General features: G+C 45.3%; 1 protein-coding gene across 3 annotated transcripts in view; it reads left to right on the plus strand.

Moving 5' to 3' along the window:
• The window catches only part of MSRA (methionine sulfoxide reductase A), a 229,484-nt gene that overhangs the window by 152,268 nt on the left and 63,425 nt on the right, over positions 1-13,791 (plus strand). For all 3 annotated transcript variants that reach the window (XM_079969021.1, XM_079969020.1, XM_079969022.1), the window contains one exon: positions 4,329-4,435. In XM_079969021.1, the coding sequence (XP_079825147.1) occupies positions 4,329-4,435 (107 nt within the window). The remainder of the gene's footprint in view (positions 1-4,328; positions 4,436-13,791) is intronic.

Here is a 13,791-nt window from a genome sequence, read left to right on the forward strand (position 1 = left end):
CATCCCTGACCACTGGTCCTGTTAGCTAGGGATGATGGGAGTTGTAGTCCCAAAACATCTGAAGGGTCGAGTTTGCCTATGCCTGTGCCTAATACTTACTAGAAAAGATTTAAATGGCCAGGTTTCTGCATTCAGTTTCAGGAGCAAGTCTTTACAGACCCAGCCACCCCTTAAGATCAACAGAGTGGGTCCAGCTTGTAATTCCTTTTGTATCTGGAATGAGGTCAATGGGGAAGTGGAGCAGGGCTTTTCCATCAGATGCACCACCCCTCTGGGCTCAGATATACCGTATTTTTTGCTCCATAAGGCGCACCTGACCATAATACGCACCTAGTTTTTAGAGGAGGAAAACAAGAAAAAAAAATTCTGAACAAAACAGTGGATGTATGATTTTTGTGGTTCATGCTGTGGCCACAGACATGTGATTTGACAGTGAGTTTGGGGTATCCCAATGCAAAAATCCTGAGAATCCATGTGGATCTGTGCTTTGTAACCACGTTTTTGCGCCATTGCAGCCCCACGCAACACTGGGTGCGTGATGTTTTTGGTGCAGGCTGTAGCTATGGACAAGCCATGGTTTTCCCAGTAGTGATGTATGGAAGTGAGAGCTGGACCATAAAGAAGGCCGATCGCCGAAGTATTGATGCTTTTGAATTCTGGTGCTGGAGGAGACTCTTGAGAGTCCCATGGACTGCAAGAAGATCAAACCTATCCATTCTGAAGGAAATCAGCCCTGAGTGCTCACTGGAAGGACCGATCGTGAAGCTGAGGCTCTAATACTTTGGCCACCTCACAAGAAGAGAAGACTCCCTGGAAAAGACCCTGATGTTGGGAAAGATGGAGGGCACAAGGAGAAGGAGACGAAAGAGAACGAGATGGTTGGACAGTGTTCTTGAAGCTACCAGCATGAGTTTGACCAAACTGCTTGAGGCAGTGGAAGACAGAAGTGCCTAGCGTGCTCTGGTCCATGGGGTCACGAAGAGTCGGACACGACTAAACAACTAAACAACAACAACAACAAAGTACCTGAATATCTTTTTAACTCATTAGGCACACTCTCCCCAAAAGTCTTCACCTTGTCACACAACCACCACATGTGGAGAAAATTTCTAAACGACTAAACGACTAAACAACAATGTAAAAATCCTGAGGATCCATGGGTTTTTACCTCCCCCCTCCCAGGCAGCCTCCTTTATCACTTGTGTCCCTTATCTCCCTCCCCAATTGCTTACCGATCAGCTGCTTTCTTTCAACACTCCCTTCCCTCATTTGCATTAGTGTCTTTTCCTTAGCTGGAGCAGTTTTTTGCTCCTCCTTTTCTTCTAATTTCTCTCCTTATTGCTTTAGTCTTCCTGTCTCCTCTCCTTGCAAGTTCGTTCTTTACCTCCCCCCTCCCAGGCAGTCTCCTTTATTGCTAGTGTCCCTTATCTTGCTCCCGATCGCTTGCAGATCAGTGGCTTTGTTTCAACACCTACTTCCCTCTTTCAAAAAAAAAAAAGAGCATGATCTGCTTTTCGCCCCTGGGCAATTCAGCTCCGGGGTCCACGCATTCGCTCCATAAGACGCACAGACATTTTCCCTTACTTTTTAGGAAGAAAAAGGTGCGTCTTATGGAGCGAAAAATACGGTATGTGGGGATGGTTAACTGACACCTGAGTTTTGATTAATTTTAGAATCAGATATGACTTTTCTATGTAGGTGGGAATTTGATTCTGAAGTTTCAATAGTGATATGCAGCGCTTGAAATGCACCTGGTGGATTTTGCAACAGGCTATCAGTCACTTGCGACCAAGTGAAGATGCTCAGGCGCCAGGATGGTGCCTGACGTCTCCACCACCTGGAGGTGCCTGCCTAGAGATCCTTGGATCTGGACGGTTTTCACACATCAGTAACAAACACATCCTGCAAAATTCCACCCATGGTATTTTATCTGCACAATCGGAACAAATTTCAGGAACCCAAAAGTTGTTTTGAAAAATGTGACTTTCAAACCGCCGGGCCAAAAATGGTAAATAGGCCTTCTGTTTTGGTGCCTGTGATACAAATCTAAGGTTGCTCCACATTATTTGATTAAGGCATCACTGGGGGGAGTTAAGGCTTCCAGGTGGAATTTTAAGGTGACACATCTCACACAGGCACCGTAGTGCTTGCCTGGGTAGACTTTCTCCTTGACAAAGAAAGGGTTAACAGGACCGGTAATTCTACACTATTGTTTCCTAAATTGAATTTCTTGCCTCATTTGTTGCTTGTTGAGATTTCCACAGGCAATAGTTGCCGGGGGAGTTGATAGTAAACACCAGTGCTGCTTTGAAGAAGAAGAAAATATTTTTTTAAAAGGCCACATTGATTGCAGGCGGAGATGAAACAGCATATAGGGGGGAGGTTCAAAAAGTATCTACATGGTGCTTAGAGAATAACTTGCACCTAAATATTAGTAAGACAAAGGAGATGGTGTTGGACTTCCGGAGGAAGAGAGGGGAACCTTCCTGTTGTATATCGGGGTGGGGGGTGGGGGGGGGTGGGCTGTGTGGAGAGAGTCTCCTTCTTTAAATTCCTAGGAGTTTACCTTAGGAAAATTAACACAACTCAGGTGGTCAGAAAGGCCCAACAGAGACTCCATTTCCTCAGGGTTTTGCGAGAGAATAATGTTAAACAACAACTGATGAACTCCTTTTACCGGTCCACAATAGAAAGTGTCCTTTCATATTGTATCACAGTGTGGTATGCTGGCCTGACAGCCATGGACAGAAAGTCTCTACGAAGGGTGGTGAATACAGCACAGGATATCATGGGCTGTCCCTTGAATCTGCTAGATGACATCGCAAGGGATCGATGCCTTAGGAGAGCGAGAAAAATTCTCAGGGATGACTCACACCCCGGCCAGCACCTCTTTAATCTTCTAGCCCCGGGCAGGAGATATAGAAATATAATCAGCCGTACCAACAGACGAAAAAATAGCTTCTATCCATGGGCTGTTAGGCTGTTGAACAAAAAATAACAGCGAAATTGACTTGCAAGGTGGTGTGTTGTTTGATAAGAGATTGAGTGTTGGGGGGGGGGAAGGGAAGCTCATTTAATTTCATTGTACACAGGTTGTACAATGACAATTAAGGTATTATTATTATTGTTATTATTATTATTATTATTATTATTATTATTATTTATTACTATGTTCTCTTGAAAATAAATGGTGCACTTATATGAAACAGCATCAATAAATGAGGAACTTATATGAAACGTGCATTGCCTCACAGGGTGGCAAAATCTCCCTCTTCTCCTGGCCTGCCTTTTTTGCAGTCCAGCAGGCAAACTATTCCATTTCACAAGCAAGTCCAAGCTGTTTGACAATGCAGCACAGCAGTGGCACAGTCCCAGAGTCATTTAGATAACCATGGGTGCAACACGCATGGGGTGGCTTGTGTATGAGAGGCAAAGGCAGTCTGCCCTGTTATGCCACCTTAAGGGATGGTCTCATGCTCACTGCTTATGCCATTATCCCTTGCCATTTGACTCCTCCCTTACCTGAACTGTTTCCACCAACCGCCATTCTACCTGGCTGCTTCAGAGGTGCCAGAAAGGCTGTCGTCTGTTGACCTGGCCGGGGCCAACTTCAGCTTGGCTCTTGCCACCCCCAAACTTCCTTTGTCAGTGGCCACTCCACCTTGTCTGGCTGTGCGCCAACTCACAGCATAATGCCATCAATTTGGTGTGTGCATCCACACTTTCACTCAAGCTTCTTACACTGGCATGCAGCCCTCTCTTAATCTTCAGCCCATTTCCCTCCAGTGACGAAGTAACAAATGAGCCTTAGACTTCTGTTGCTGTGGAGCCAGCACAGGGACCTCCTTCTATTTAAAGCAGAGCAGGATTATAGGGGAAACTTTCCAGCTCCTCTAAGGGTGCAGAACTGCCTCCTCCGATAAGCACTCCCCACTCATTAGAGAGTTTCTCTTTACAGTTGGATTCTTTGAGTGATTTTATGATACCCCCTTCTCATTTTTTGTTTTTTTTTAAAGCAGCCTCTTGATTTCAGTGAATTAAATGACAGCACATATTGCAATCACTCTCTTGATTTCTCTTAATGCCTTACAGCTGTACTTGGTTGCCAGTGATGTCACCAAGCCATAATATGCATTCACTTCTGGTTAAGCAAGAGGGAAATACTTGATAAAAATGTCAACTGTGGGCGTACAACACACGAAGGGCTTGTTTTTCTAAACCTACGGCAGGACAACGTTAACATTAGATTGATTGGTTATATTTTCACCCTCTGGGATGTAGAACTGAGCCACCCACACCTTCCTCTTCTTTTTCTTCTTTAATCTTAGGGATGAGGCAGGGGAATGATTTCGGCACACAGTATCGGTCTGCCATTTACACGCTTTCCCCAGAACAGATGGAGGCTGCTTTGAGATCCAAAGAAGATTACCAAAAGGTAAGGCTGAGTAGAACTTAACAGTGAGGGGGACTTTCAGATCCCCCACAAGCACCTGGCCTTTGGGGGGAGAAATCCATCATCAACTTTTTAGCCATCAGGCTGTGCTTTGCTGCAAAGTTTCGCAGAGTTCTAAGTACCAGCGTGAGTTTTCCAGCCTTCCTGGAGACTAGCTCCCTGTTGGGTTTCCTGCCTGGCGATTACTGCACTCACATGAGAGATCCTTTTGGCCTCGCTATACTTGTTTCATGGTGTCACACCTAGCAGAAGAGAGAATTCATCTCTCTGAACCGTGAACTCCATGCTGATGTTGCCATCTCTCCCTGTTGGAACATCTGGGGTTTGCATGACATTGGTTTATACTGTTGCAGCTTCTTCTTCTTCTGCATTTAAATCTGCCGGCATTATCCTTTTTTTCTTAACGCTTTTGGCAGTCATAGTCAAAAATAACTCAGCACCAGAGCAATGCTTTTCATATTCCTCCCCCGAGGGAGCCCTTTCCTTATCTGTTTGCTTGCCACTGAGTCTATGCATTTCTTGAGGAACCTATGTCAGATTCAGAGTCCCATTCAGCAGTGCCCTTGCTGTTTGCACAGAGCACTAGCCAAACCTCTTGGGCTTTACCATTGGTCCATGTCAACCCAAGCCTTCATTAATGATCTTTTCCCGGAGGAACCCTTGATAAGATTCTAAGGAAGCCTAGAAAGAGTTTGAACAGTGCACTAGAGAGAGATACTTCAACAGTATGTCAGTTCCCAGCTCTGTAGTCAGACATGGGCTTGCATCAAGGAGGTTGTCTCCATAGTTTTTGCCTGGGGGTATCTTGGAAGGTTGTTGTGAATCGCACTTGCTGGGAATCGCAGGTGGGGAGAGTGCTGTTGTGCTCAGATCCAGCTTTCGGAAGTCCCATAGGCATCTGGTTGGCTGTTGCGAGAATAGGATGCTGAACCAGATGGGCCATTGGCCTGATCCTGCAAGCTCTTCTTAAGGTGTAAAGCCCTCAAGAGTGACTGGCAATTGGTAAGTTGGCCACTTCTTTACATACTAAAGCACGCAGTAGCATCATCCTTGCACACCTGAGACCTTCTCCTGCAAAGCATATGCTTTACCTCTGACTTCTCACCTCCAAACATATTGGATTTGCTCTCTTTGTCAGCTGGCAACCTTTGAAACTTGGGTTTACAGGGTAGTTTTTCCTCCCCAGAGAGCTGTCGGTAGTTCTAATTATGTCGCTGGCATTCTTGCTCTAAGTGCTGTTATTTGATTTACCGTATTTTTGCTCTATAAGACTCACTTTTTCCCTCCTAAAAAGTAAGGGGAAATGTGTGTGCGTCTTATGGAGCGAATTCAGGCTGCGCAGCTATCCCAGAAGCCAGAACAGCAAGAGGGATTGCTGTTTTCACTGCGCAGCGATCCCTCTTGCTGTTCTGGCTTCTGAGATTCAGAATATTTTTTTTCTTGTTTTCCTCCTCCAAAAACTAGGTGCGTCTTGTGGTCTGGTGCGTTTTATAGAGCGAAAAATACGGTAAATCCTGGAGAAAGTTGAAAGAACAACTCTTTCCTTCCTCACCTCCAGAAATTTGCCATGATGAATGCCCAACAGAGAGGGTGAGGATGGGTCGAGGGGGACAGGACAGTGCAGTACCAGACCTATAGATTTAGGGTTGCTTGGCACAGATTGTCAGCTGTGTCCTGTGAAGGGTTAAGCAGATTTTAAGCTGGCAGGTTTGACTCCCTTCATTGCTCCCAGAAGCTGAGGTTCAGTGTCCGCAGCTCCCCTCCTGGTGTGCTCAGCCTGGAGCTGGCAGTCCTGTCATTGTCTGTCTGTTTTGGGCTGCCAACTTGGATGGATAAGTACTGGCCTGTGTCTGACTGATAGGAGGTCGGACGTGACCGTGCGACCACGCAAGCGTTGGCCCTCTAATCAGGGATGGCAGTCTGATTTGTGAGGGTCTCTATGCCTCTAGCCAGCCCTTTGCTTCCCTTTCCTCGTTACTGATAGGATACCTTTCCACAGGCAAAGGTTTTGGGTGCGGGTGGGAGTTGCACATACAGGTACATTCAACACAGTCGCTCCCTACTTGCAGCCCAAGATGATACAGTCTCAAGAGAGACTGTACCCCCATGCATATTTGACTTCCTTAAATGAGGAGACTGAAGAGGCTTTCGATGAACTGAAAGAGGTGAGGCTGTTCCAAACATACTCACCAGACTCTTTCTCAGTGTCTCTTTATCTCTGGAGTGGTTCATTTTACTACTTATTCCATGTATACCTCATTGTTCTCTTTTTCGCCTTACTCCAGGCTGTTCCCTTGCTTCCTCCCATGCTAATATTCTTGCATTTTAATTTGGCGGTTCCCCTTTCTTTGCCATTTTTCCTGCTTATCAGCACAGATGTTTCTTGAAAGATCAAGCCAGTGGAATTATTCATAGGAAGTTTAAATGAAACATGTTTATCTGTTCTTGGGACAATATTGTCCTTAATTTAGGTAATGTGCAGTGTCTTTTGGAAAAAATGAGCCCTATCGGGGCTTCAGTACATATGGAATTGCAGCCTTAGATATTTAATATACAGTATGTTAAATAATCTTTCTGCAATCTCAGTGAATGAAGGGTGCAATTTCGTGTCGTTTAGCTGTAACTTCCAGGCAAAGAGAGTCAGGTGCAGCAGAAAAAGAACCAAGAGGCTTGTGGCACATTAAAGGATAACCAGTATTATTATAGCATAAGATTTTGTGAACTAGAGACCGCTTTAGCAGGTGTGGGTGTTAAGCAGCTGCTTAGGGCTTAAGTCATAAGGAGTGCTGGGGTGGGGATTTCTCTCACTTCCCTTCTATGGTGCAACAAGCACGCCTTGGAAAATCTGGGGCAGTTGCTTTTGTGTGTTCCTTATCTGACTTGTAGGGACGCAGGTGGCGCTGTGGGCAGTTGCTTTTGTGTGTTCCTTATCTGACTTGTAGGGACGCAGGTGGCGCTGTGGGTTAAAGCCTCAGCGCCTAGGGCTTGCCGATCGAAAGGTCGGCGGTTCGAATCCCTGCGGCGGGGTGCGCTCCCGCTGCTCGGTCCCAGCGCCTGCCAACCTAGCAGTTCGAAAGCACCTCCGGGTGCAAGTAGATAAATAGGGACCGCTTACCAGCGGGAAGGTAAACGGCGTTTCCGTGTGCGGCTCTGGCTTGCCAGAGCAGCGATGTCACGCTGGCCACGTGACCCGGAAGTGTCTCTGGACAGCGCTGGCCCCTGGCCTCTTAAGTGAGATGGGCGCACAACCCCAGAGTCTGTCAAGACTGGCCCGTACGGGCAGGGGTACCTTTACCTTACCTTTATCTGACTTGTGGACTGAGTCAGTGGGGATCAGTGAATTGCCAAGTCAGTGGGGATCAGTGAATTGCCAATCAGCATGTTATACCTACTTTTCTCAGTATTAGATGTTTTTGGCTGGGGAGGTGGGCTAGAGGAGCTCGCAAATATTCCTGCAGAGGTCAATGCCTGGACTCAAGCCCACAGCTGTTTCTGAACATGGGACACAAAGGGTGTCAGGCAGCAATGCAGACTTTGTGACACTGTCCAGCTCTGGCTGAAGAAGAGAATTGCAGAGCCATACCATCAAGGAAGCCTCTAAAGAAACTTATTTAATTTTATTTATTGAAATATACTGTACATAAACCACACTTCCATAAAGTATATCATAAACTTTACAACATGCAAAATAGAATGAAAGCAGTAAAGGCACCCATAAATAGGCTAAGGGCCAGTCTGTTTCTGGTCTCGGTTGATTTCACACATGCTTTTTCATTCTGCTTTTTTCTTTTCTTTTTAAGTATGCAAGTTTGTATTTAGACGTTACTTGAATATATATGTTATCACAACATTTTGATTAAGGACTACTTTAGTTCAATGCATTCATTTCTAAACATAGTTTATCATAAAGCGCGTATTTCTTTTAATGCATTTGGGTACATACATTTTAGAACTAAAATCCGTATCATAACATTTGGAGAAGAGCAAAATCCAAAGACAATTGTATTCCAGTCTGTGTGTTGGTCTGGAAGGTATGAATTAGGTTAGTTTGCTTGAACATGCAGATCGAACAAAATTCCCCTCCGTCCCTATAGTAGGCCAGGGTAGTTCAAGTAATCTCTGACCCCTAGAAAGCCTTCTGATCTGCTCCATCCACCAATAGAATTGTAAGATCCATTGCAGCAGACCCCATCCAGGGTCACCTGTTTCTCAGCAAGGCTCTGTTGCCTCTACTCTGGCCAGTCACAGAAGGCACATGTCAATTGGGTGCAGAGCCCTACAATGTCTTAGCCCAAGGGATGCCTCGGATAGGCTAGGTCCTTAGCTGGTTCTGGCATGTGTGGTGGTGTGCCAGGAATATCTGTGGGTTGCACTTCATGGCCCTGGACACTTGCACAGTGTGCTCCAAAACAGACATTTGCCTCGAATCCGCATTAATGGCATTAATATATTTGACTCTGCAGTTGTTGCTCAAGCTAAATAGCCCATTTATCTCTCTGTGCAACTGTCGGGCATCACCTGCCCTGTTTCTGTGTTGGTGTAATCATTTCTTACTATTGCAATTGTTTAATTATATCTTGTGTGATCATCTCTCTCCCCCTCCCCTCTCCTGCGCCCCTCCAAACTTGTCATTATCTCTTCCAAATGTGCAAATTGGTGTTAAGTATCAACTGCCACAGCAAATAAACATCCACATTATTCAATGGCATTTTATTGCAGCAAAGGGGAAAGCTGCTGTAATTGACTTGCCTGCTGTAAGATGTTGAAATTCAGAATTATGACCACGGGAGAACCTGGTTTATTTCATTGCCCTCTGGTGGCCTTGAGACATGACTGCAGCGCAGTCAAATGAAGCAGCTCACATTTGCGCCTTCCTATATTGGCTGAAGTTGCCTTTTTCTCAGTAGCCACATCGGTATGTGCCCCCTTCCCTTACATAGGCTATTGCGTATTAGCGAGAGCCAATGCTTTTTACAGGATCAAGGCCCCACAGAGTGCAGAACTTGGTCAAAGCAGCAAAAATTGAGAAAGGAAGTCAGTTCAGAGCTAGTGGGTCCGAGTAGAAATCCAAAGTCCAGCCAGGTCTCAAATCCAGGGAAACAGTCCAGAACAAGAGAAGGCAGGAACACAGAGTTACTTATTACAGCTGGAGATCAACTTGCCAGCAGATGTGCTTTAAAAATGTAGGGCAGCTGGAAAGTTGTGAGTCCTGTTGGGTAGGGCTGGTTCTGAGTACCAAAGTCAAACACTACCGAAACTGGCACACTCAAACAAGATCAAGAATGAATCCTGACAATATTCCCTGGTCCACAGGAACCAGCAGAGGAAGAGCACAGACACGCCATACTTTTTCCCAGCAGAAAACAACAAATTGCCTTTTAAACCTTGCTCTGCAAAAAAGCAGCTCAGCACTGGGAATTACCCCAAAAGGAGCCTAGTTAAAAACGGGATGTGCACTTGGGTCTAGGATGCCCAAACTTGGGGAGTTTCTGTCTGTTGCCCAAATGGATCCACTGCTGTATCACAATTGTCAATACCCTCAGCCTTTATCCACCCGAGTTCTGACACAATAATATTGACTTCCCTTGCAGAGTTGAAAGGATTACTGGCATTATACAAAGCTTGTAGTGTAGAGGGGAAAGCGGAATATAAATGTTCATGGTACTGCATATAAAAATGTGGAATGTGTTCTGCGGTGTTAGTGGGATCTTAACACCTGGTTTGCAAATATAGGTTTGTTTCTTAGTTTGTTCTGGTTATTGGTTTGTTCAAGACAGGTAAAGGTAAAGGTAAAGGTACCCCTGCCCGTACGGGCCAGTCTTGCCAGACTCTGGGGTTGGTGCGCCCATCTCACTCAAGAGGCCAGGGGCCAGCGCTGTCCGGAGACACTTCCGGGTCACGTGGCCAGTGTGACATCGCTGCTCTGGCGAGCCAGAGCCGCACACGGAAACGCCGTTTACCTTCCCGCCAGTAAGCGGTCCCTATTTATCTACTTGCACCCGGAGGTGCTTTCGAACTGCTAGGTTGGCAGGCGCTGGGACCGAGCAGCGGGAGCGCACCCCGCCGCAGGGATTCGAACCGCCGACCTTTCGATCGGCAAGCCCTAGGCGCTGAGGCTTTAACCCACAGCGCCACCTGCGTCCCTGTTCAAGACAGGTAGAGTGGCTTAATTGTGATGAGCTGATTACTCATTTCTCTAGATAGGTTTAGTTGAAGAATGGAATGTAAGTATCCCTGTTGCTGCTGCTGTTACTTTCAGACAGCGCCTTGTTTACAAGTCTAAAGTATGGAAGCTTACCTGAAACCCACACACTTCATCCTGAAAGGCCCATTTCCTTGCCCACTGGGCTGACTACACACATGGTCAAGGGACCTGTTTCTTCATTAGTATATTACATGTTCCAGGTGTGAGCCTTGTCCAGACTGCAGGTCCCAGAACTAAGCACTAGTCAGGCCTGGTGCAAATGAAACTTCATAGACACTCTGCCTGAGGTCTGGCAGCAATGATTACCATTTGTGGTGTTCAGATAGCAGCTGTTCTTATTTGAGCAGTGACGACTGGTGCAACTCCAGTATCACCACTTACATAAATGATAAAAGTCTGAGTGATAACTTTGTAGGATGGGTAGTTAAATGTGGATTTCTTCAATTGTACAGACATTTCAGGGGGGGGGGTCTTTTCTTTGGGATTCCAGTGCAATGAATTCGGGGTTCATGTTGTTGATTTGTAGCATCCAAGTGCACAGCGGAATGATGAGGAATACGTGCCAACATGCTTTATATTGCTTTATTTACATTTCAAAGCTGGTAGATTACAGAAAACCATCTTGTCTCTGCCGGAGCAGAAAACTGCATCCTCTCTCCTCTGAAGCTCAGAGAGAATCACACTGTGTGAGAACAGTGAAAAACAGGAAACCAGTGTACGTCACATCCAGTCTCCTTTTCCCGTGGGAAAACTCCAACAGTAACTCTGTGGAATGTAAACATTGTCTTGTGACAAGCCTTTCGCTGCACAGTGAAGAGAGCAGAAACCAACATCCTCCCCCTTTCTGTGAACACCACTGGGCAGCGTGTTCGTACAACATCAGTACAAACCCAACTTCTGCACATAGGTACAGTGTTGATCCCTTGATACAATCTTGGACAATACATCAGCAGGAATTTCATTACCTGGCATATAGGACACCGTTACGAGTCCCTTCTGAATACGTTCCCTAGCATGTTGCAACTTCAATTGCAAGTGCTTCGTGCTTTGCTTACAACCTTCAGAATTCAGCAAAGCCAAACATGCTTTGTTGTCCTGGTAAACCTGGATTGGACATTTGACAGGAATTTTCATGTCTTTGCACAATTGTAACAACCATTCACAATCTTTGAGTGAATAAGACAGTGCATTCAGTTCAGCTTCACAAGTACTTAAGCTAACTGTTGTTTGCTTCTTGCATGACCAATCAAATAGACCCTGATTGTACATATAGCAAACTCCAGACGTACTTTTCCTGTCTGTAGTGTCACTTCCAAAACTTGCATCTGCAAATATCTCAAGACCACCAGACTTCTGACTGTTAAATCTCAGTCTGTAATGCATAGTGCCTTTCAAATACCGTGCTATGCGTTTCAGAGCTTTCCAATCCTTAACAGTAGGGTTGTTGACTTGTCTGCTTAGCAAATTACAGCTAACAGCAATGTCTGGTCTTGAACATCTGGCAATGAAGTTTAGCTTGCCTAGCACACTTCTGTACAGTGTAGTGTCAGAAAATGCTTCTTCAGTGTCATCTACCTGATAACCTGTTATCATCGGTGTGTCTACAGGGTTAGCATCCATCAGGTTTAGTTTGCCTAACACATCAGCAATTTTCCGTGACTGGTGTACTAGAATGTTACCATCTTGATCTCTCTCTATTTCCAGAGATAGGTAGTTGTTTACCTCACCAAGATCTTTCATGTCAAAGTGCTCTTTCAGTTGAGCTAGGGCGTTATTGTACATTGTGACATCATCCCAAAAGAATAGTAAATCATCAACATAAAACAAACAATACAGTTTCTTTTGCCCCTCCTCTTTGACAAATACACATGGATCAGCTTTCCCTTGCTGAAAACCTAGAGAAAACAATACTTCAGTGAGTTTTGTGTGCCAACACCGTGCACTTTGTTTGAGACCATAAAGGGACTTCTTCAGAGCACAAACAAATCCCTGTTTTACCTGTACGCCATCAGGTGGAAGCATATAAAGTGATTCATTTAGAGATCCGTACAGAAAAGCTGTATTCACATCGTGGTGACTAATGTGTAGATTCTCCTCGGCAGCTAGCTTGAGCATAAGCCTAATGCTCTCATACCTTACTGTGGGTGAGTAGGTCTCGTGATAGTCTTCACCTGGTACCTGTGCAAAACCTCTGGCTACCAATCTGGCTTTGTGTCTGACTATCTTGCCATTTTGATCAGTCTTCGCTTTGAAGACCCATTTGCTTCCAAGCAGTTTCATTCCTGGAACTACTGGAACAAGGTCCCATGTTTTGTTCCTTTCCAAGGAATCAAGCTCAGCCTTCATGGCATTTAACCATGGCTCAGCTTCCTTTGAATCCAAATCCTGGATTTCTTGGAAACTTGAAGGTTCAAATACCTTCTTGGAGCTTTTAACAGCTGTTACTGCTATCTTAGCAAACTCATCAGCAAATCTCTTTGGAGGTCTGCCTTTTGTGGCTCTTTGTGACCTGCGAATTAGCCTTAGGTCTTCAACACTCTCCTCTTCCTTCTTAGGAGAAAAGCGACCTATTGTGAACAATGGTTCCTCCAATTCTTGATCAGAGCTTTCAGAGGGTCGCATAGAGGCTTTCGCACTCTTGAAATCCTCTGAATCACCCGATTCAGTTTCAGACTCAGAATCAGTTTCAGTCTCAGAATCAGAACTTTCATCAGTGGGTGTGGGTGGTTGTGGTTGCTTTTGACTATCCTCAGTCTCATCACTGTCATCAGGATAACATTGGAAAATTCCCACATTCTCCCCCCACTTGGCATTGTACTCAACACTTCTTGTGAGCTTAATAGTCTTAGAGTCAGTCATCCTTATTCTGTAAGAACCTTTCTCATAACCTAGAAAGATACCATGCAAACCACGCTTGTCTAACTTGGAGTTTTGTGGTGAGTGAACCCACATGTCAGAACCAAAAATTCTCATGTGTTTGATGTATGGCTTCTTGCCAAACATCTTCTCATAGGGGGTACAACCAATCGCTGAAGATAATCTGCGATTATAACTGTAAGTGAAACATGAGAGAGCTTCGGCCCAATAACTCTCTGGAAGATTTGCATCATGTAGCAAGGTTTTTAACCCTTGA

This window comes from Podarcis cretensis (assembly GCF_951804945.1).
Source record: "Podarcis cretensis genome assembly, chromosome: 3".
NCBI lineage: Eukaryota > Metazoa > Chordata > Lepidosauria > Squamata > Lacertidae > Podarcis > Podarcis cretensis.